At 52.0% G+C, this 22784-nt stretch overlaps 1 protein-coding gene across 5 annotated transcripts; it reads left to right on the top strand.

Moving 5' to 3' along the window:
• Positions 1-645: 645 nt before the first annotated feature.
• Positions 646-21534, top strand: SEZ6L2 (seizure related 6 homolog like 2). 5 transcript variants are annotated; one of them, XM_027526475.1, is made up of 18 exons: positions 647-1269; positions 2187-2318; positions 2983-3282; positions 3625-3764; positions 4023-4224; positions 10270-10455; positions 11445-11613; positions 12241-12404; positions 14282-14482; positions 14941-15079; positions 15938-16134; positions 16254-16448; positions 18460-18651; positions 18735-18926; positions 19390-19428; positions 19611-19728; positions 19830-19951; positions 20968-21534. In XM_027526475.1, the coding sequence occupies exons 1-17, from the start codon at positions 1191-1193 to the stop codon at positions 19942-19944; spliced, it is 2760 nt and encodes a 919-aa protein (XP_027382276.1). In that variant the 5' UTR covers positions 647-1190; the 3' UTR covers positions 19945-19951; positions 20968-21534. The 5 variants fall into 5 exon arrangements, with proteins under 5 accessions (XP_027382279.1, XP_027382276.1, XP_027382277.1 ...); XM_027526474.1 differs by having other exon boundaries at positions 648-1269; positions 19855-19951; XM_027526478.1 differs by lacking the exon at positions 19390-19428 and having other exon boundaries at positions 646-1269.
• The last annotated feature ends 1250 nt before the right edge of the window (positions 21535-22784 follow it).

The following is a 22784-nucleotide window of genomic DNA, read 5'->3' as shown; positions in this document are numbered from 1 at the left end:
GCCTTCACGAGAGCCAGCCCCCGGCGGGAGCCAGATTGATACTGAAGGTGGCCGCAGCCAATCGCCCGCCGCGCCGCGGGCCAGGCCAGCTTGGGCGGGGCCGAGAAGAGCTGTCCTTTCTGGTGGTGCTGAAAAGGGCGCTCCGGAGGCCTCGAGTGAGGAGGTCAGGAGAAAAAAAATAAATCAAAGTTGAAGCCGCCAGACAGCTGGCTGGGGTCCTGTTGTACGTTAGAAGGGGAGGGTCTCCCCTCCCCAAGTCCCACCCTGTCACCCCTTAGACTTCTCACAAACGTAGGAACCTATCATTCTCCTGGAGGAAGGGAAAGCCCATTCCACATGAGCTCCTCTGAAAGGGTCTGGAAGTAAGCCGGGGGCATACTGGGAGGCTGAGCAAGCGCGAATCCAGCTACGCTGCCCCCCTGGGCACACCAGGAAGAGAAGATTCAGCTTTCAAATATGCTGGAATGGTTGGGGGAGGGGTATAATTACTGCTGGGACCAGAGTTTCCTTCGCTTCCCCTAGGGGCCGCGGGAGTGAGGATTACGACCCTGGCTCGTGTGGTCCCTCCTTCCTCCATCTGCACTTCCTCCTCCTCCCTCCCCCCACCGCCCCAAATAAATCCCAGGCCCCTCCCTTCGCCCGTCCCCAGGATCTGACGTGGGCTCGACACCTTTCTCAGCTTCTCTCTCCCGCAGCTCCAGTGCCCGAGCCTCAGCTCTCCAGGTTCTGCAACCCCCTCTCCACCCCTCCCCACCAAGCCCCACTAGAGCACAGTAGGGACCCTCCCTATTTTCGACCCCACCCTAGGTCCCCGGGACCTGTTTTGCCTCGACCCTCTCCCCCAGCTTAGAATCCAGCCAACCCGGGGGACCCAGGCGCCTGAGCCAGAGGGTAACCCAGGCGACCCGGCTCCTTCGCCCTTCTCGGCCCCACCCCCTGCAGCCGGAGCCGCGCCCCCTCTCCCACACACTCGGCAGCAGAGGACAGAAGAGATTGGGCAAAGAAGGGTGGGCTCCAGGCGACCCCCTACCTAGTTCTACCTCTCCGTCCCAAAGGGCAGAAAATTTGTCTCCCTTACTAACTGCTAGTAAGGGGTAAAAATTAACAAGAAAGATAAAAGGAGACGGAGGAAAGGTGACAGCTAGATTATTTAGGAGAGTCGCAGAGGAGAGAAATTGGTGTGAGTCGCCATGGGGACTCCCAGGGCCCAGCATCCGCCGCCTCCCCAGCTGCTGTTCCTATTTCTGCTGAGCTGTCCCTGGATTCAGGGTAAGGACATGGGTGCATGGCGGTGGGCCCCCGGGAAGGTCCCCCTGAGGGGGTTCTATATCTTTCTTTCCCAGAACATCCTGCGTCTTCTGAGCTCCTGGGGGAGGGGAGGGGCACAGCTGACGGACGTAGTAGGGGGGCAAGCCAGGGCTTTCTGGCTTGCACCTGGATACCCTAACCCCATATATTGAGTTGGGAAACGAATGAGGGGAGCTTTTAGCAGCGTCTCAGGGGTTAAATCCAGGGAGAAGGGCTGGGGAAGTTGCGGGTGGGGGGCTATCTGCGGAGGCGGCAGAAGCAGGCAGGGTACCTGGGTGGGAGATGGAGGTGATGGGAGAGATGCCAGGCACTGCACACACAAATATTCTTGGACGTATGGACAAAGACAGATGAACAGAGGCAGTGCTCAGAGACCAGATATTTACTCCCCCACTCTGACCCTCTAGCCAGACTCCAGTGAAGGGGGCAGAGACTGCAGAGAATGAGGGGGGGGGGGGGAGGTGGGTAGCGCCGAGAGAGAGAACCACACTGCAGACAGAAACCCAGAGAGAAAGCTAAGCACTGCAGAAGCAAGGGCTGGGAGGTGCTGCCAGACCCTCCGCAGAGCCCCGGGGTTGCGGGGAGCACCTCTAAGGGGAAAATGAAGGTAGCAACCCGCCGCTTCTCTGCCCTGCTGGCGCTGTCCAAGGTGCTTACTGAGGGCCCACACGGCCTAGGGGAAAAGGGAGAAAGAAAGGGCTAGGGGGTGTGATGGGCAGCGGGGAGCCCCTCCTCCATTCTTGGCTCTCAGCCCAGTCTGGGACCCTTCGAGCTCCTGCTGGCCCAGCTGACTGGGGAGGAAGAGCTCTGGAAAAGATCTTTCTGGAGAAGGAAGGCGTGTGGGGCAGTGGAAGAGCTCAGATGATTTCATCTCCTAGGTCTGCCCCTGAAGGAGGAGGAGGCATTGCCGGAGCCTGGAAGTGAGACTCCCACAGTAGCCTCTGAAGCCTTGGCAGAGCTGCTCCATGGGGCCCTGCTGAGGAAGGGCCCAGAGATGGGCTACCTGCCGGGTGAGGCCCCCAGAGTGGCAGAAGCTGAGAGGCAGAGGGAGGGACATTAACTCAGGGAGATGGGCAACCAGGCCAGTAAAATACAGAGAGAGACAGAGAGATGGTTCGAGAGAATCAAAACTGGACGTATACAGAGAGCCAGAATGATCAAGAAACAGAGCCAGACGGAAAAGCAGACGATCAAAGAGAAAGACAGATGGAAACTCAGACCAGAATCAGAGATAGAGTGGGACAAAAAAAAAAAAAACACAGAAAGAGAGAGAAAAGCAAGGATTAGTAGATTTAGAATCATAAAATCAGAGAGGGGTAAGAATATTAAACAGAGATCAAGAGTTCTAGAGAGAGCAAAAGAAAAAGACAGACGAACAAGAAAGGGGTAACCAGGAGAGGGAGCCAGATCTGAATGGAGAGACAGAGATGCTCGATGAGACTGTCAGAGTGGAAGGGCCTGGACACAGAGAAGAAAAAGGGTGGAGGGCAGGATGTGGAAGGCTTGAGAGGCGGTGGGAAGCTGGGGTGGGGAAGGGAGAGGTGGGGGATCTGTGCCTTGTGGGGGAAGTCTTTTGGTCTCAATGGGAACTCTCAGTTTCCCTGAGCCCTACTCCCCAACCAAAGCCCACCAATTTGCTCCTCCTGTTCCCTGACTTCCCTTGCCCTATCCCAGGATCTGATCCAGACCCCACACTAGCAACCCCTCCAGTCGGCCAGACTATTGCAGCACCCTTTCTGCCTCGGGCCACTGAGCCGGGCACAGGGCCTCTGACAACCGCCGTAACCCCTAAAGGGGGTAGGGGGGCAGGCCCCACCGCGCCAGAGCTGCTGACCCCGCCCCCAGGAACCACAGCCCCGCCCCTTCCCGGTCCCGCCTCCCCAGGCCCACCCCTGGGGCCCGAGGGAGGAGAAGAGGAGACAACGACCACCATTATCACCACGACAACTGTCACCACAACAGTGACCAGCCCAGGTGAGACGATTGATGGGGGATGTGGGAGAGGAGCAGGGCGTGGATAGGGGAGAGGCTGCTGCATATGTGTGGAAGAAGGGATCCAGATAGGAGAGGGTCTTCTGCTTAAGAGTAATCATAAAGGCTAGCATTGATCTATGCTTACTATGTACCAGCGCCGTTCTAGGTTTTTATCTATTATGAGAGTTGGGGAAGGGAGTTCTGGGCACCCGTGGAAGAGTAAGCATTGGATTAAGTTATGAAGGGTGCTGGGGAGATGATGGATGGGGACCCCCGGAGTTGCTTGGCTGGGAGGGCACGAATGCAGAGAATCTCTCAGTCCCGGCGCTTCTGTCTCTTTAGTTCTGTGTAATAACAACATCTCCGAAGGCGAAGGGCACGTTGAATCCCCAGATTTAGGGAGCTCAACCAGCCGCACCTTGGGGCTCCTGGACTGCACGTACAGTATCCATGTCTACCCTGGCTACGGCATTGAGATCCAGGTAACTGCATTAGGCATCCTATTGTGAAACCTCCTAACCCTTTCCTCTGTGCCCAGGGGTGTGCGCAGGTTTGGCCTAAGAACCAGAGAACTTGTTTTCTCCGATGAGCCTGGTTTCTGAGGCTCTCACAAACTCTCCTAGAGTTCTACAACTTGGCCAGTGTCACTGTGATGTTACATACAATGAAAAGGGTGGGGGGCTTAGGGGGTTACCACCTTGGCTGACTTGCCCTGGCGGGTCTGGATCTGGCTTCTTTAGGTGCAGATGCTGAACCTGTCTCGGGAGGAGGAACTTCTGGTGCTGGCTGGTGGGGGGTCTCCAGGTCTGGCCCCCCGACTCCTGGCTAACTCCTCCATGCTGGGTGAAGGACAGGTCCTTCGGAGTCCCACCAACCGGCTGCTCCTGCACTTTCAGAGCCCACGGGTCCCCAGGGGTGCTGGCTTCAGGATCCACTATCAGGGTGAGGAGTTTGGGGTCCTGGTGGAAAGGCAGGGGCCACACTGGGCTCAGGGGATATCTCAAAGGCCTGCTAAGCTCACAGTGATGTCAAAGCCTTTTCCTCTTGCCTAGGATGGTGAGGGGCAGAATCCTCAGAGGAGACCTTCTTATTGTTTAGTTGCTAAATCATGTCTGACTCTTTTGTGATTCCATAGACTATAGCCTGGCAGGCTCTTCTGTCCATGGGACTTTCCAGGCAAGAATACTGAAGTGGGTTGCCATTTCCTCCTCCAGAGGATCTTCCCAAAGCTGAGATCAAACCCACATCTCCTGCCTTGACAGGAGCTTTCTTTACCAGGAGCCACCAGGGAAGCCCCAGAGGAGACCTATACACACTTATCTCACACAGAGATCTGTGTCTGGGTGTGCACCCACCCAAGGGACAGTTCATCCATTCCCTCAATAAATCTTTATCCAGAGCCCACTTCATACCAGCCCTGGGTTATCCTTGAGGAGAAGACTAAACAAGCCAAATGTAAAGGTAACTCAGAATCTAAGTAGGGAGATGAGCAAATAATCAAGATGATTATAATCCAGTGAGATAACGACCCCAATCCCTATGATGGAAGGACAATGGGCAAAATGTCAAAGGGACCTAAATTTCCTCTGTAAGGAATATAGGAACACCTCCTTGGAGGAGGTGATGACTAAGTTGACACCTGAAATGAGTTAACTAGGGAAAGGGTGGGAGGGACAGAAAGAGAAAGGCAGATGTCTAGATGGATCAAAAAACATATCCCAAGACCCAAAGGGGAGAAAAAAAAATTGTGACACCCACCCAGAGGAGTTGAGGTCACTCAGCATGGAATATAGAATTGTCCTGTGTGACCTGGGGTGAGTTACTTAACCTTTCTGGACTGCATTATCTTAACTGAAAAATGAGGATGATGTTACTTACCTCATCACATTATTAGGAAGGTCAGATGAATCCATACAAGTGCTTAAAACTGTCTGGTGCCTAGCGAGGGCTCAAAAATGTTGATCGTTGCTATTACAGGAAAAGCCCAGAAAGTGGTAGGGAGACTAGACTGGGAGGTAGGTCAGATTTGGATCACAAAGGGCCTTACTAGCTTCAGTGAGGAGTTCTCAGACTACATTATCCTTACAGGGGAGGAGGAGCCACTTCAAAATGTTTTAAGCAAGATAGTGACAGCCTCAGATTTGTGACCTAAAAAGATCCTGCTGACTTCCGGGGGAGCAGGCAAGAAAGAGGGGACGTGTTTGCGCATGCTTGCATTCTCCAGCACCCGCCCACAGACAGCCTACACACACGTGTTCATCCATATTTGCCTGTGTGTATGGAAACCTTCCCACGATGCAAGTGCATGTTCTAGCATACATGCGTGCATGAGGCCAGGGGCCCAGCCCATGATCCTTTTCTGGACATTGCTGCCATCTCCAAAGTCCCTTCCTCGGCTCAGAAACAGAGAGGGAATTGTGTCCCTTCATGTCATTTCATGGCTTTGCTGCCCCCTTGTGAGCTCTGCAGACCCTGGATCCCTTGTGACTTTATCCAGGACACAGGCAACCATTATCCCTTCCTCACACCCTCTCCTGCAATCTTTCTTCTGGACCTGCCCATGGGGTCAGGTGTGCAAGGTGGAGTCAGCAAACCTACCTGTAGAGAGACCAGTGAGTAGGGGTACATGTAGTTGGTGGTTAGGGCCTGGTTGTTGGGGAGCAAGGGCAGGCCTTGAGGGCCCAGGGCTGAGGGCTAAGCCTCAGATATTGTAAAATGGCTCCCCACTGGCTCCTTTAAGCAGCCACATCCCTAGTGCATTGAAAATAGGACTCGTTAGGCTAAATGGAACATCTGGGGAAGCAGGGCTACTGTGTAAATGGGCCTTCATGACCTGCCTCAGTCTTCCTTGTTCTGCAGCTTCTCCTGGCCCCTTTGGGACTGAGGCCCTGTTTAAGCCCTTGCCAGTCTCCACTAACTGGGCCTTCTGATCCACAGGGTCCCCATTAGCTTCTCTGGATGGTCAAAGGCTCCATCACCCCTCACCCCAGGGCCAACAAACGTTTCCATTTACGAAACCCTTTCACCAACTCTCCTTGCCTCCCCTTCTCACAGCAGCCCTGGGGGTGGCCATTGTCAACTCTGTCTCTGAGAGGAAGACAAAGCCTCAAAGCTTACAAGGATGGTTTGGCCACTAGCAAATGCATTGCAGAGTCAGAAGTCAGATCCCCAAGTCCCTGACCCCCAGTCGTTTACTAATTGAGGCTGAGGGGCAAGTGATTAACATTTTCTGAGGACTTTCTAGTTCCAGGTGCTTGGTGAGTTTTTCTTTAAGGCCAATCCTCAATGATAGGAATTGTTATTGTCATCTACAGATGAAAGGCCCAAGAGGAAAAGTCACGTGTTCGAGGCCATACAACAAATAAGTTGTGCAGCTGGAATTGGAGCTTAGGTCTGCCCATCTCTAAATTCACTGCTCTTTGCACTGCTCCACATTGACTCTTGGTGGCATCAATTGATCAGCAAGGCTAGGTTTTTAGGAGACAAAATAAAAACTGTTTGGTTCAGTCTCACAGTGGCAATAGGCAGGCATTAATGTGATGATAAACTTATGCATGTGGATTCTGTATGGACCAAAAAAAAAAAAACACCTAACTTTATTGAAAAGGGGAGTGGGGGGTCAGGAAAACTTCCTGGAGGAGGTGGTACTTCAGTTATTCCTTGAAAGATGAGGAAAAGTAAGACGAGAGCCTTGCAGGTAGAGGAAATTATGTGAAAAATACATGGAATTGGGACCATAAGGAGTCACAAAACTATACCTTGGGCTAGACCCAGTTGTGGAAGGGGCTTTCAAGCCCCTTCAATCTAAAGTATTCAGGCTTGAGTCTGTCAGTCATAGGCAGCCATCACAGAAGCTAAAGTTTATTGAAATTACAGTGTTTGGGGGTTTTTTTTGTTTTTTTTTTCTTTTTGCGGGAGGTGGGGGATGTGTCTTGTTTTGGCCACTGTGTGACTTGCAGGATCCCCTACCAAGTATTGAACCCTGGCCCAGCAGTGAAATTGCCAAGCCCTAAGGCTGCAGTCCATGGGGTCGCAAAGAGTCAGACATGACTGAGTGACTTCATTTTCACTTTCATGCATTGGAGAAGGAAATGGCAACCCACTCCAGTGTTCTTGTCTGGAGAACCCCAGGGACAGGGGAACCTGGTGGGCTGCCGTCTATGAGGTCGCACAGAGTCGGACACGACTGAAGCGACTTAGCAGCAGCAGCAAGGATGCTGAAAGCTTGGCTTCTCTATACACCAGTCCTGAATCGAATCTCAGAGACAGAGTTTGGGGTGATGTAGAAAAGAAGAGCTTTGTTACTTTGCCAGGCAAAGGGGCCCAGAGCTTGCTAATGACGTCAAAATAATGTGTCCCAACTTAGAGAAAATGAGAAGTCTTATAGTAATTGTTCAAAGGGGGACTGATCAGCTCGTGGATATTCTCCTGATGGGTTGGTGGTGAGATCAGTAGAAGTCAGCATCATCAACCTTCATGTCCAACTGGTCTGGGGTCTATAAACTTGTGGGCAGCACGCCATCGTTAATTTTTGTTAGCTTCTCCCACCTGGCAGGGGTTTCAGCATCTACAAAATAGCTCAAAGATATTGTTGTGTGTATCCATTGATGGGGAAATAGGACTGTGTCCTCGGGGTGCACTATTATTTCTCTTTTTAAAACCAAATATTTATGTGGCTGCTCTGGGTTTAATTGATAGTTCTAGCACTGGGGATCTTTGTTGCCACATATGGGATCTAGTTCCCTGACTAGGGATTGAAGCCCAGCCCCCTGCATTGGAAGATCAGAGTCTTGGCCACTGGACCACCAGGGAAGTCCCACTATTGTTTCTCTTGACTCTCCCTGGTCTCAGCATCCCCTCCCTTCCCTAATTAATAGCTGCTAGAAGCTGCCCATTAGAACTGAGGGAAAGTCATAGAGGCTGAATGAAGGCTGTTTCCCATAACCAAAGAAATGGGGGACACAGAAAGGCTTTGTGCTTAGAAGCCCCACAGGGCCCTGCTCAGTGTCACTAACCACTGGACCACCAGGAAATGCCCAGATCCTGTGCTCTACAAGAAGAAGGCAATGGCACCCCACTCCAGTACTCTTGCCCGGAAAATCCCATGGATGGAGGAGCCTGGTAGGCTGCAGTCCATGGGGTCGCTATGAGTCGGACGTGACTGAGCGACTTCACTTTCACTTTTCACTTTCACACAATGCAGAAGGAAATGGCAACCCACTCCAGTGTTCTTGCCTGGAGAATCCCAGGGACGGCAGAGCCTGGTGGGCTGCCGTCTCTGGGGTCGCACAGAGTCAGACACGACTGAAACGACTTAGCAGTAGCAGCAGCATGATCTACAAGGTCGTATTTGTGTTGATCTTAGTAGACCATGAACTCCTGAAGGCAAGGCTTTAGTCTGTTTCACCTCTGGCCCTCGGACCCAGCCAAGGAAATGCTTGTTGAATTTTGAAACACGGAGAGACTAGAGTCTCTAACAGAATCGCTCAGGACTGGAGAGTCAGAAAAAGCAAATGCCTAGACAAGCTGGACCCTCTGCTAACCACAGCCTGCCCCTCCTACAAGATCCAGCTTTGAGGTATTTCCTCCAGGAAGCACCCCTGTCAGCTTTTAAAAATTACTACATTTTATTTTATTTTATTTATTTGGCTGTGTCAGGTGTTAATTGCTGCAGCACACGTGATTTTCACTGACTCATCCAGGATATTCTGTTGCAGTACACAGTCTCTCTAGTTGCAGTGGCGTGTAGGATCTTAGTTCCCTGACCAGGGATGGAACCAGCGTCCCCTGCGTTGCAAGATGGATTCTTAGCCACTGGACCACCAGGGAAGTCCCCAGGAAGGCCTTCTTGATGAGCTCTGCTTAACCAGACATACAGAGCTCTGTCAGGATCAAGTTCAGAGTCCATCATTGACTACCAATGCACTTTCTATTTATTTGTTTTATCTCATATGACTGCAAGAATTTCAGGAGGCTTTCAAAAAAAGACCACAAGCAATAAAATTAAATAGAATAAGTAAGAAAAAAATTGGCATCAGGTAATGCTTATTAAATTTGGGGAAAAAAAAGAATGTGGATGGAAATTCCCTGGTTGTCCAGTGGTTAGGACTCTGTGCTGTGTCTGCTGAGGGCTTGGGTTCAATCCCTAGTTGGGGAACTAAGATCCCAGAGGCTGAGAAGCATGACTGGAAAAAAAGAATGTGGATGGACAAGCCACTGTTACTGGGAGCAAGTCTCACTCCATCTGATTCTGAGCTTCCCAGCAGCCAGTGCAAAAAGAGAGAGATTCCAGAGCTCTCACGACAGGAAAGAAGACAAACCAGTTGCTTAGGGAAAGCAGAGCTTTCCCTAGCACTTTACTTTCTGTGGAAGACTTACTCAGAGGGTACTGAGTATTAGAGTCTTTAATGGCAAAATACTTTCTAAAGGAGCTCATTGTGACTCCTTTGGATGAGAGCTGAGGATATAATACCACAGTGCACCTCAGTGGAAGGAAGTCTGTGGGTGTGGAGGGGAGAAAATGATATGAGCCACTTAATAACTCGGAGCCTCAATTTCTACGTCTAGAAAGTGGGTCACAGCCTTCCTCCTCAAAAGTGCTGCGTGAACTCATTTTGGAAGCTGAGTGGGCTCTGCAAATACCATGTGTTATTATTAGAGTTGGATGGGGTTCAGAGTGGTCAATTGATTTGCCTGAGGTCACACAGCCAATGAGTGCTAGCTAGGGTCCAGAATTTCTTTGAGTCTCAGGTTATCATCTCATCTGTAAAATGGAGGCCCAAAGGGGGTAGATTACAAAGATTAGGGGACATCAGGGGTGTGGAAATTACCTCCTCGAGAGAAAATGTGTCCACGTAAGGACTCCAGTATGAAGCCAGTGTGTGCCTCTGGGGGTGGGGCGGTGGAAAGAGGGGAGGAAGTGCTGGGGGGTCAGTGAGAGAGGGTGGCATGGGAAAGTGAGGTCTTCTCCTTCTCTGCCTGATCCAGCCTACCTCTTGAGCTGCGGCTTCCCTCCCCAGCCAGCACATGGGGACGTGAGTGTGACAGACCTTCACCCTGGAGGCACTGCCACTTTTCACTGTGATTCGGGCTACCAGCTGCAGGGAGAGGAGACCCTCGTCTGCCTCAATGGCACCCGGCCAGCCTGGAGCAGTGAGCCCCCCAGCTGCATGGGTGAGTCTCCTGCTCCTCTCCATCCCAGGAGCCCCGCTGGAGGGGCCTGTCTTTGGGGATCTCTATCTTTGGGGAGCACCCATCTTGAAGGGTTTTTTTTATCCTGAAGAGTTCCTATCCTAGGGTCTCCCTCTGGAGCTCTTCACCCTAAGGGTCTCCATCCTTGGTGTCTCCATTCTTGGAAGGTCTCCATCTGGAGAAATCCCATCTGGAGGGTTTCCAGATCTTAGTTCCCTGACTAGGGATTGAACCCATGCCCCTAGCAGTGGAAGCATGGAGTCCTAACCACTGGACTGCCAGGGAATTCCTGGAGGGCCCCCACGTGGGGAGTCATCATTCTAGAGGTCCCTGTTTTGGATAATGCTCATCCTAGAGGAAATCACTTTTGGGGTCTGTATCTGGAGGGTCTCTGTACTGCAGAGCCTTCATCCTGGGAGCCTATCCTGAGTATTCGCCATCCGAGAGCTTCAGTTTGGGGGCACGTGCATATGCGTGTGTACTAAGTTGCTTCAGTCATGTCCAACTCTCTGCTTCCCTATGGACTGTAGCCTGCCTGGCTCCTCTGTCCATGGGATTCTCCAGGCAAGGATACTGGAGTGGGTTGCCGTGCCCCTCCTCCTTGGTGGGGACGATCCCCACCAAGGGATTGAACCTGCATCTCTTACGTCTCCTGCATTGGCAGGCAGGTTTTGTTTTTGTTTTTTTTTTCTTTTTTACCACTAGTGCCACCTGGGGGGAATCCCTCATAACTCCCCACCCCAGGGTGTCCACATCTGGGGAATGTCCATCCTGGGGGCGGGGTGTCCAGCCTGGGGTCTTTGTATTCCAGAGCTGGTTCCTTACCTGGGTAGTGGCATGGAAAAGTCCTGGGGTGAGCCTGTAGGGCAGAGGTCATCCCAAGGCCAGGGCCCAGGCAGAGCTGTGGGCGCAACAGCTCTGAGGATGGGACAAGGACAAGTCGCCTTAACCTGCTGCCCCTCTGCCCACAGCATCCTGTGGGGGCACCATCCACAATGCTACTCTTGGCCGCATCGTGTCCCCTGAGCCCGGGGGAGCTGCAGGGCCCAACCTTACCTGCCGCTGGGTCATTGAAGCAGCCGAGGGACGCCGGCTGCACCTGCACTTCGAGAGAGTCTCGCTGGATGAGGACAATGACCGGTGAGGGTCTGAGCCTTGGGTCAGAGGTTCCCCCTTCAAGGAAATAGGAAGGCTACTGCAGGGAGGCAGCAGACTAGGGGCATCCCAGTTGGGATCTATGTTAAATGGAGATCAGTCCTTCCCCTTTCTTAGGCAGTGTAGCTGTGAAAACTGAGACGATCACTTAACCTCTCTGTGCCTCATTTTCTTCATCTGTAGAATGGAGATAATAGTAGCTCCCTCTTAATGTTTCTGTGAGGACAAATGAATTAAAAATAAGTGAAATTCTTGGAGTGACCAGCACACTGTAAGCACTCTAAATGTGTTTACCATCATCATCATTATCCTCAGTCTTTATCTAATAAACTGGTACCCCAGGTCTGTCACTAGCTGCTCTGTGATGCTGGACAGGTTACTTACCCTTTCTGTGCCTCAATTTTCTCATCTATAAAATGAGGGATAATAATAGTATCTGACTTGAGGGTTCTTGTGAGAATTCAATGAGATAAAATGTGTACAGGCTTAGAAGAGTCCATGGCATATAGTTAATATTTGAAAGCAATAGCTATGAAATTAAGTTAGAGCAGGCAAGAGGTGAAGCAGCTTCCTAGGGGAAGCCAAGCTCCTGACCACCTCTGTTCATCCCAGGCTGATGGTACGCTCAGGGGGCAGTCCCCTCTCACCAGTGATCTATGACTCGGACATGGATGATGTCCCAGAGCGGGGTCTCATCAGTGATGCCCAGTCTCTCTATGTGGAGCTGCTTTCAGAGACACCTGCCAATCCCCTGCTGCTAAGCCTCCGATTTGAAGGTAACAGCCTTCCCCCTGGGGCCCCAACTCCCCCACTTTCCCTTCTTCCTGATGCCGGGGCATGGTCACAAGCACATATTCCATCTCTGCTCATCTCCATGTTTGGATTCCTCTAAACTGACTTGCCTCCCGATCCCCAAGTGACAAAGATTCTGTCTAATTTCCTGAGGTGGCCTTTCTACTTAAGCTTCAGGTATGGCTGGATCCAGGTACAGCTGGTCTCAGGTACACAGCCAAGAGGCCAGTTGCTTTCATCTCTCCTTTCTTCCCTCTTGGCTGGCTTCATTCTTAGGCAGACTCTCAGCCTGTGTACCTAGCAGTTCCAGATTTACATACCACCAGCTTTAGTAACTCCATTAAAAAGAGAGGAAGCATACCACTTTTCTAAGAGCTTCAGCAAAGATGCCAGGAAAGGCTTTCAATGTCCTGGCTTAGGTCAGATGTCTATGCCTGAGCCAGTCACTGTCAGGTGGTATAATGTTTGGCAGATCCACGTCACACGTCCATTCCTAGTTGGCCCCAGCTGAACCTCATGGACTGGAAGTGGGGAGGGCATGAGACCCAAAATGAAAATAGGAGTGCTCTTAACAGAGGAAGGAAGACTGGATGCCAGATAGGTAGAAGCAAGGAAGTCAGTGATCATAGGAGGAGTCATTTGAACTAGGACTTACAGGATAGAGAGAACTTTAAAAGACAAAGATTGGAAATGAGCATCAGATAAAAGAACAGTGTGAGCAACAGTAGAGAGGTAGAGAAAAGCATGATATGTCTGGGATACAGAGAGTTTCCCTGTGTCTCAAGTCGAGGATTTATGCAAACAGTAGCAGGAAAGAGACAAAGAAAGTGAAATGTACAGCGATGAAAGGGGCTGGTTTCTGATATGTATCAAGGGAGAAAGGGAATTTGCACTGTGCCCTGATGGGTGCATAGGATTTGGACATCACACCTTACCAGGTTAAGTAACAGTGAAATAGAACAGTGGATCTGATAAATAAATTGCATATTAGATTCTGAGACTGCAAAGAGAATTTCTAGGTCTGAGGCCTGCCTCCATAATTGTGGGTCACTATTGCTCCATGGGCTTCAGACTCTTTCTGTATCTTTCTGAATCTTACCTGAGTCTTTGCAGCTAAGATATGATCAGATGGGTAAAAACTAAAATGCTCTACAAATGTTCATTTCCACTGCCTTAGCCCAAAGTTAAATAAGTAGCTTTTTGTATTTGCCTCACTTTTGGATTCCAGCCACAGTATGGATTATCAGGGATGATCAGAAGTCAACTGTTATTTTTGAGGAGTGAGCACACCTACATGAGCCAAGTCTCCAAAGGCACCCTTTCCCCCTCAGTCCATTGCAGCTTCCAGAGCCAAGCGTTTCTGGCTGGGAATCAAAGAGTCTGGGCTTAAGAACGTCTGGTTCTGCCACTGCCCCACCCTGTGACATGGGGCAAATGGCTTTTTGTCTACGGACCTGGTGTCCTCATCTATAGAATAGTGGCTGGGACTTAACTGGTCTCAGCCTCTGTCTAGAGGCCAAGGAGCTAACATAAATGTGCCAGTGAGGAATGTTAAGGTTTGGGGGAAACTGGAGAATGAAAGCTAAACCCAAGGGCATTCAATTTTAAATAACCCACTGGGGGGCCAAACCACACTGGAATTCAGCCCAGTTCCCCAGTCTGAGATCCCTAGAGGCCTGTCTTATTGTGTGTGTGTATTTAAAAAGTATTTATTTATTGGCTACATGGCATGTGGGATCTTAGTTCCCTGACCAGGGATTGAACTTGCAGCCCTTGCATTGGAAGCACAGAGTTTTAACCACCAGACTGCCAGGGAAGTCCCTGTCCTAATGTTTACTTCCTGTGACTGACTCCTCTCTAGCCTTTGAGGAAGATCGCTGCTTTGCCCCCTTCCTGGCACATGGCAACGTCACCACCACGGACCCTGAGTACCGCCCAGGGGCACTGGCCACCTTCTCGTGCCTCCCAGGATATGCCCTGGAGCCCCCTGGTCCCCCCAATGTCATCGAATGTGTGGATCCTACAGAACCCCACTGGAATGACACGGAGCCAGCCTGCAAGGGTGAGCCCTCCACCGCCCTAGACTTCCTTCGGTCCACAGGCTACCTCCTGATCTGGGGAACCTAGGAAGGCCATCAGAAAAGAGAACCTAGTAAACTCAGGCCTTGGATCAATCCCTGTCCTTTTCAGAGGCTCAGCTCAGTTTTCTTAGCTAAGTAGTTGGTGGGCTTGTTACAGAATTTAGGGATCATAACACAAATATCTTCAAGAACTAGGGCTGGAGTTGGGCTAAGTCAAAGATTGGGTGGTGATGCATCGGCTGGTGAGTGGGCGGGGTGAGTTAAGAGTGAGGCTGGGGATTGGACACAACAGGACTAAGCATAGCAAGAATCAGGTGGATAATAGATAATAGAAGTCCGGGAGGAGGTATGGTGCGCAGAGTTGGGAGTGGTGAGAATGGTGGTGAAATGTAGACTGCATGCCCACCTGATCCTGAATCTGACACCGTTTCTCCCCTAGCCATGTGTGGAGGGGAGCTGTCAGAGCCAGCTGGTGTGGTCCTCTCTCCGGATTGGCCCCAGAGCTATAGCCCTGGCCAAGACTGTGTGTGGGGTCTGCATGTCCAGGAAGAAAAACGCATCTTGCTCCAAGTTGAGATGTACGTTTGGGTACCACAGAGGGTGCGATGGGTGTGGGCTCAGCCATGTGATATGACAATGCACTGCCCTGCTTTCTCAGGGCATGTGAAAGCTGTCTTGAGCTTTTTCACATGATTCGGTGGATATATGTTCAGATTAAAAGGGTGTATAAGGATTCAGGATGGGGGTGTGGGACATCAAGTGGACCTAGGGACAAATCATGTATTGGGTGGAAAACCTTGGAGAAGCAAATGGGGTAATGCAGCCTTCCTCAGGGGCTATTGTGAAAAGGGGGCTCTGGCCTGGAGTCTCACTGTTTGACTGTTTCCAAGGCCACCTGTGGAGTGATTTCCGGGGACCCAGGCCCAAGTGTTGCATCAGCAGCAGCACACAAGATGAGTATAGGTGTGGGGGAAATCCAGTGAGCTCATTTGATGTGAGGTGGTCATGTGCCTGGACAAAACTAGAGTGGGCATAGCTCAAAAAGCAGGTACTCAGGCGGGGCCTAGAATTGGGCGGGGTGGTAATGAGCATGGCCTGTGGTTGGTCAGAGCTGGAGTTGAGCATGGCCTGTGGTTGGTCAGAGCTGGAGTTGAGCCTGACCAATCACAGGCTTTTGGAGTTAAGCATCACCCGGTGATAGAGAAGGGACTGGGGAGTAGAAGGCGTTAGCAGTGAGCAGGGTTGGGTACTGGGAAGCAGAAATCGGGAGAAACCAATGGAACCTGGAGCGGCTAGCATGGAGAAGCCCATAATTGATCCAAACCTGAGGCATGGGATAGGCAACTGGAGAGTAGGTAAGGTTAGTAATGAACCGAGTTAGGATTGAGCAGAACTGGACGGGAGGAGCTGATCATAACCCATGCCCCACTCTGCAGCTTGAATGTGCGCGAAGGGGATATGCTGACGCTGTTCGATGGGGACGGTCCAAGTGCACGAGTCCTGGCCCAGCTGCGAGGGCCTCAACCGCGCCGCCGCCTCCTCTCCTCTGGGTCCGACCTCACGCTGCAGTTCCAGGCACCGCCCGGACCCCCCAACCCGGGCCTGGGCCAGGGTTTCGTGTTGCACTTCAAAGGTACGAAGGCCTAGGGTCCCGAGATGGGCAGGGGTCCCGCAAGTCAGAGAGGCCTCCAAAGCTGGAAGGGCGCCCTGGGTCTCAGGACAGCCTCCAAACTCGCTGTCTGTCCCCTGCAGAAGTCCCGAGGAACGACACGTGCCCCGAGCTGCCGCCTCCGGAGTGGGGCTGGAGGACGGCCTCCCACGGGGACCTGATCCGGGGCACGGTGCTTACTTATCAGTGCGAGCCTGGTTATGAGCTGCTCGGCTCCGACATTCTCACCTGCCAATGGGACCTGTCCTGGAGCGCAGCGCCGCCCGCCTGCCAAAAGAGTGAGCCCGGACCCCGCCCCTGCCACTCATGGCCCCGCCCCTGCCCACCTGTTTCACTGCTCTGCTTGGGCCCCGCCCATCCCCTCTGCGCCCCGCTTCGTCCCATCTTGTCCCCGCCCCTGTTTTGTCTGGGCTCCACCCCTTCGCTCTAGGTCTTGCCCAGATCTTCTTTAGGCCCTGACCATATGTCCCCTGGGTATACCACTCCTCTGCTCCTCGGTGTCCCGAAACTGTCCTCTTTGCTCCCCAGTCTCAACTTCCCACGGCTACATCCCTTCGTCTCGCGCTGTCCTGGGTCACGACCCTGGTCCTCTGGGACCCGCCTCATCTTTTCGTGGCCGCGCCCCCACAGTCTCTTAACCCCGCCTCTGCTCCGTCTGAGTTCCACCCCTTACCTGGCCCTTCTCCAATCTCTCAGTCCCCAACGCTTGACATTACGGGGAGCCACTTTGCTGGGGCCTAAGCTCGTCAGAGAACTTGGTTAATTTTAATGCAGTCAATAAAGTGCCATGCTGGGTTGGGGCTGGGGTTGTACAGAGAGGTTGGGAACCGTACCTACAGAGACAGAGCTCACAGCTCACAGTCTCGGAGAGGGACAGATACTTAACTCAAGATATTACAGTGCTAAGTGCTGGGTAACTTCAGGCAAGGTACTTAACATCTCTGAGTTTTTTCATCCGTGAAGTAGGAATAGGGTGTTGTGAAAAGCAAATGAAAAGTTTTTCACATTAGTACCTGGTGATAGTAAACAGTAAGTACTAGCTGCTGTAAGTATGAAGAAGGGCTGTGGGAAAAGGGAGGGTGCATTACCCCACAGATAGGGCTGAAGATTTCACAGAGGAGGCGGCATTTAAAGGAGCTGGGAGTGTTTATCTTTTAGAATTGAAAAGAGGGGTGGCATCTTGTCACTTTCACCAAATTTTGGGAAGCCTGTCATGAGGATATGGGGCTGTAGGTCTTTCATCTGGAACGCAGGAGGAACAGTGGGACCAATGAGGATAAGTTTCAGGAAGCCAGATTTCGACTGGACACCAGGAAAACTTTGTAGTTGACACAGGTCCCCTTTCCTTGAAGGATTCACAGGATGTCTAACCCAGAAACCAGATAGGATGGAGTAGGGACAGGAAGAGATGAGAGCAGGGCCCAGAGGGGATAGGGTCTGACCCAGCTGCCCAAGTCTAAGGAGAGGACCCGCCCCAGGCCTCACACTGAGCCTTCAGCAGAGCTGAGACCCAGGTCTCTGAAACTCAGCTCAATGCTCCATGGCTGTGACCCTGAACAGTTCCAGCTCTGCCACTTTCTGATTGAGTGACCATAGGCCAGTCATTTGACTGCCTTGAACTCTGAGCCCCAAGGGAGATGACAGTGACCTTGATCCCTCATCAGGGTATATGATATTGTGTTTGTAAAACATTTAGCAGGGTGCCTTGCACAGGTCTATATATAGGAAACGGCTTTGCCTGGGACTCTTTCGTAGCATGTCTGTGAACAGATACCCACAGGGGCCAGGCAGGCAACATAAGTGAGCAGACTGGGCTAAGAATGAGGGAAGCAGGAGGGCTGGACCCCTCTTCTGCTGATGATTTGCCAGGCAGGGCTGACACAGCGGGCATTTAGCTGGTTTGCTCTGGCTAAGTGGTTCACTATTTCAAATTTCACCCTGGGATGGGGGCCCAGGTTGCCCCACACAGTCGGTCTTCTGGAAGAAAAGTGTCAGCTCCGCTCAGTCATGTCTGACTGTTTGCGATCCCATGGACAGTAACCCACCAGGCTCCTCTGTCCATGGAATTCTCCAGGCAACAATACTGGGAAATCTGATATGTAAAATGCATTGAATTTTTAAAGTTTTCCCAATTCCTGCTCTCTTCATTCTGAGGAAGGAGAGGGAGGTGGTGGAGGGTGGGGGTCTGCCCCAAGGAGATGGCCTATGGCTCAGGGCTTTCCCAGCTCTCAGCTTCTAGGAGATCTTTTAAGGCCCCGGCTCCCCGTGACTTTGCTCTCTTGTCAACAGTCATGACTTGTGCCGACCCAGGTGAGATCACCAATGGGCACCGTACCACCTCCGATGCTGGCTTCCCGGTTGGCTCCCATGTCCAGTACCGCTGTCTGCCCGGGTACAGCCTGGAGGGGGCGGCCGTGCTCACCTGCTACAGCCGGGACACGGGCACGCCCAAGTGGAGCGACCGGGTCCCCAAGTGCGCCTGTGAGTCTGGGGACACCCTGGGACAGGTGGCTGGGTGGCCTGCTCACAGTGCAGCTGGTCCATGGCTGACCTCTTCCCCGCAGTGAAGTACGAGCCGTGCCTGAACCCTGGGGTGCCAGAGAATGGCTACCAGACACTATACAAGCATCACTACCAGGCTGGCGAGTCTCTGCGCTTCTTCTGCTATGAGGGCTTTGAGCTCATCGGCGAGGTCACCATCACCTGTGTGCCCGGCCACCCCTCCCAGTGGACCAGCCAGCCTCCACTCTGCAAAGGTGCCTGGGCATGCAGGGCAGGAAGGGGCATAGCAGTGTCTGGGATGTGACAGAGCAGGGAAAGTTAGGTAGCACATTCGAGACTGCTGAGTTTTCCTGTTCACCTCCCATGGGCTGTCATCCTCAGAGGTAGATCCACAAGCCCTGGGGAAGTTCAAGGTCATGGACTCATCCTAAGGGAAGTAGGACAGGGGGCTTTGGTTTGGCAGTCCCTTGCCCTCTGGACTGGTCTCAGTTTCCTTATTTTTGACAAATTCTACAGCCCTGGTGGGTTTAGACTCCCCAGGGGTCTGGAGAAGGACGACCAAGGCCCTGCCCCCCCGAGGGAAGGATCAAGCTAAGGTTGAGCAGAGGGCAGAGAAACCAGGCTGTCCGACCCAGCCCCACCGGGCTCCCGGCCCTCTCTGCAGCCTCCTTCCCTCCCTGGCTCAGACCCCGTCCCCTCCCCCTCCTCTCCCTGCAGTGGCCTTTGAGGAGCTCCTGGACAACCGAAAACTGGAAGGTCAGTGAGGGCACAGTGGAGACCCAGGCCTGGCCGAGCTGGGAGGGCAAGGCAGAGGCCGGGGGCAGGAGGCCAGATCCCTGGCGGGGTGAGGGCCCAGGGGTTCAGGGCCCAGGGCAGGAGGCTGGGAGAGCCCAGGGTGGGCCCAGCGCCAGCTCACTGGCCTCTCCTCCTCTCTCCAGTGACCCAGACCACTGACCCGTCACGGCAGCTGGAGGGTGGAAACCTCGCCTTGGCCATTCTGCTGCCCCTGGGCTTGGTCATCATCCTTGGGAGTGGTGTTTACATATACTACACCAAGTAAGTACCTGACTCGGGGAGCTGCTGGCCAGGGCAGACGTCTTGCCTGCCTGGCACAGAAGCCCGGGTGAGGGGGGGTTGGGGGCTCACTTCTCGATAAGCCCCTCTATCTCCTTCCTTTCCCAGGCTACAGGGAAAATCCCTCTTCGGCTTCTCGGGCTCCCATTCCTACAGCCCCATCACGGTGGAGTCAGACTTCAGCAATCCACTGTATGAAGCTGGGGTGAGCCTTTCCCGTACCCTAGAGTGCCCCACCCCTCTGCTCCCCTGGGACCCTATACGCTTCTCTCAAGGTCTCTGTAATATCAGTCTTGGGAACTGCAAACTCAGCTGCCTACAAAGGCCACATCAGTGAACAAAGCAAGTCAGTGGGTCAATAGGGAGTGGTGGGGACTGTGGCTAATTGGAAAACGTGTACTCCATCCACTTTGTGGTGGAATTGTTGTTCAGTTGCCAAGTCATGTCTGACTCGGTGACCCCACAGACTGCAGCTCACCAGGCTTCCCTGTCCTTCACCATCTCCTGGAGTTTGCCCAAGTTCATGTCCATTGAATCAGTGATGGCACCCAACCATCTCATCCTCTGGCAGAAACCTAGGCTCAATTGCCAGATCTTCCAATTGTCCGAGAAGATCCAGAAATTTCAATTTTTATGTGATTTTAAGATACTGTAGAGTGAACCAAACATATCCATTGGCCAGATTCAGCCCAATTCATATCCCATGGCTGCCAAACTCCCAGTGATCAATGTTATTTGAAAAATACAGTCTTGGATGTCCTTGGAAGCCCAGTAGTAAAAACTCTATCATTTGATAGACAATGTATTTTGCTATTTAAAGGCAAAGTTTTCTTATACAAGGGGTATTTAAATCAGTTAATTTATTTGGTATTTGACAAAAGATAAGCCATTTGCTCCTGTGCTGAAAGAAAACAGGCTGTGTTGAACTACATCTGAGACCACACCATTCTATATTTAACGGGCAATTTAAGGGAACTTCAAGGGTAAATTTAGTACCAAGGGACTGGGAATTTGGCTCCAGCGTGAACTGGAACTCCACACTTTTAATGCAGGGGCCATGGTTCAATCCCTGGTCGGGAACTAAGATCCTGCACTCTGTGGCCAAAAAACAACAAACAAACAAACAAACGCAGAGTCTTTCCCCTTCCTTGTGGATACCTATTTTGCTGTCTCATCCACCTCCATCCCACTCCAGCAGCTGATACATCTCTCTGTTTCCAGGATACACGCGAGTATGAAGTATCCATCTGAACACCAAGACAAAGGCTGCAGGACGCCCTTCCTCTCCTCATTCTGGGCAGGAAGGAGCACAGGACCCGGTCTCTGGCTTCCTTCCTCCCTGCTGTGTAAATAGTCTCCTGGTCCCACAAGGGGGCTTTGATGGCCCTGGGGACCCTACAGTAAATAAACCAGCATCCTGTGCCCAAAGCCTCCTCTTCTCAGTTGCCAAACAAGGGGCCTGCCCCACCGACTCTACCTGCTTTTGGACCCTGGGAGGGGAACTCAGTCCCAGCTGCAACTCCTGGGGCGCCTCCAGCCCAGGGCACCCCACAGGGACTATACCCAAGAGCTCTGCTGTTCCCTTGGCCAGGAAGGCTCTGTCCTTCCCACTTGCTCTGGCCCTGGCCTAACCTCTAACCCTAGAGGGTCAGAAGAAGAGGGATGAAGCGGAGAGCTGGGACAAGACCCCTACCCCTTTCCTGCCATGCCCCCTTCCGAACATGGTGTCCCCGTCTTTGCTTCTGGATTTTTGGTTTTGAGCAATAAACAGAAAATCACCATTTGTAACTGGGCTGGTGGGGTGTGGGAAGGTGGGTCACAGAGCACTGGAGATGGCGAAAGTGGTCTCTCTGGAGAGAGGGCTGGGGAGAGAGGAACAATTTGGGGAAAAGATGGCAGTTTACTTTTGCAAACAGGGCAGTGTTGAAGAGGCTGGCCTGGGATCAAAAAGCCTGGCTTTAGGCTCAGCCTCTGGAGGACCAGCTGGGTCCCCTCCTGGCCTCAGCTATCTCTCTACTGGGCTTGGCATTTCCAGGCTCTTCAGGATGGGCCATAGCTGGCAGTAGGTGCTGCTCATCTCTCACTGTTTGCGTCCATGCATGCTTGCTAAGTTGTTTCAGTTGCGTCCGATTCTTTGCAACCCTATGGACGGTAGTCCCCCAGGCTCCTCTGTCCATGGGATTCTCCAGGTAAGAATACTGGAGTGGGTTGCCATGCCCTCCTCCAGAAGATCTTCCCTACCCAGGGACTGAACCTGTCTCCTGCATGGGCAGGTGGGTTCTTTACCACTAGCACCACCGGGGAAGCCCACCTCTTAGTGTCTAACAGGTGGAAAACAGCGCTCAATTTGTTTCACAACCAGTTGCCCTAAAAGTTGGCCCCTTCTTGAAAATTCTTGTAATAAACCCAAGTGTACCGTTAATTTCCCCCCAATCTTCTTGGCATTTCAAGCATATCTGCTATTACATGTATACCAAGTATTAGATTTGCAGCCTTTCCTAAACAATGAGCTTGTTTTGTATCCTATGGGTGTCCTTTTCTTTACTCTTGGGCATTATAGGGAATTTATAACCAGTTTGTCTTAAAGTCTCTCTCCAAATCAACTGAATTTTCCTTAATTAAAATTTTATAACTAAATGAAATATTTTTAGAACACTCAAAAGAGGACTGAATTTTAGGAGAACAAGAAGCAAACTGACCTTGATAAATGCTTAAGTTTGGGGCATTGATTCTGGGCCAGGCATTGTGATGAGCTCTATGCATACAATTATGTTTTTAACTCTCACAAGGTCCTTGTGAGGCAGGGACAATTATTTCCATTTTTCAGATAAGGAAACAGGGGCTTGGAGATGTGAACTGACAGGAAATTCCTCAGGAGGCTCCAAAAAGTGGCCAGACTGAGATTTAAATGCAAATTTCACAAAGCCTCCAGCACTGCCTTCCACCATGATGTGTTCCAGAGCCAGGAGGCTCCAAAGCGCAGAGACCTCAACAGTGACGCTGGTGGCAGGGACGGAGTCTCTCAGATGTCACAGGCC

This window comes from Bos indicus x Bos taurus, chromosome 25 (genome assembly GCF_003369695.1).
Source record: "Bos indicus x Bos taurus breed Angus x Brahman F1 hybrid chromosome 25, Bos_hybrid_MaternalHap_v2.0, whole genome shotgun sequence".
Taxonomy (NCBI): domain Eukaryota; kingdom Metazoa; phylum Chordata; class Mammalia; order Artiodactyla; family Bovidae; genus Bos; species Bos indicus x Bos taurus.
The sequence above is the reverse complement of the archived record's forward strand: the minus strand, read 5'-3'. Positions and strand labels throughout refer to the sequence as shown.

What these genes read in the sequence shown, in the direction of transcription:
- SEZ6L2 (XM_027526474.1), top strand. Translation starts at nt 1,191, where the DNA reads ATGGGGACTCCCAGGGCCCAGCATCCGCCGCCTCCCCAGCTGCTGTTC. An exon ending in GCTACGGCATTGAGATCCAG is followed by an intron (nt 3,765 to 4,022) that starts GTAACTGCATTA and finishes TGGCTTCTTTAG; the next exon opens with GTGCAGATGCTGAACCTGTC. An exon ending in CTGGATGAGGACAATGACCG is followed by an intron (nt 11,614 to 12,240) that starts GTGAGGGTCTGA and finishes TGTTCATCCCAG; the next exon opens with GCTGATGGTACGCTCAGGGG.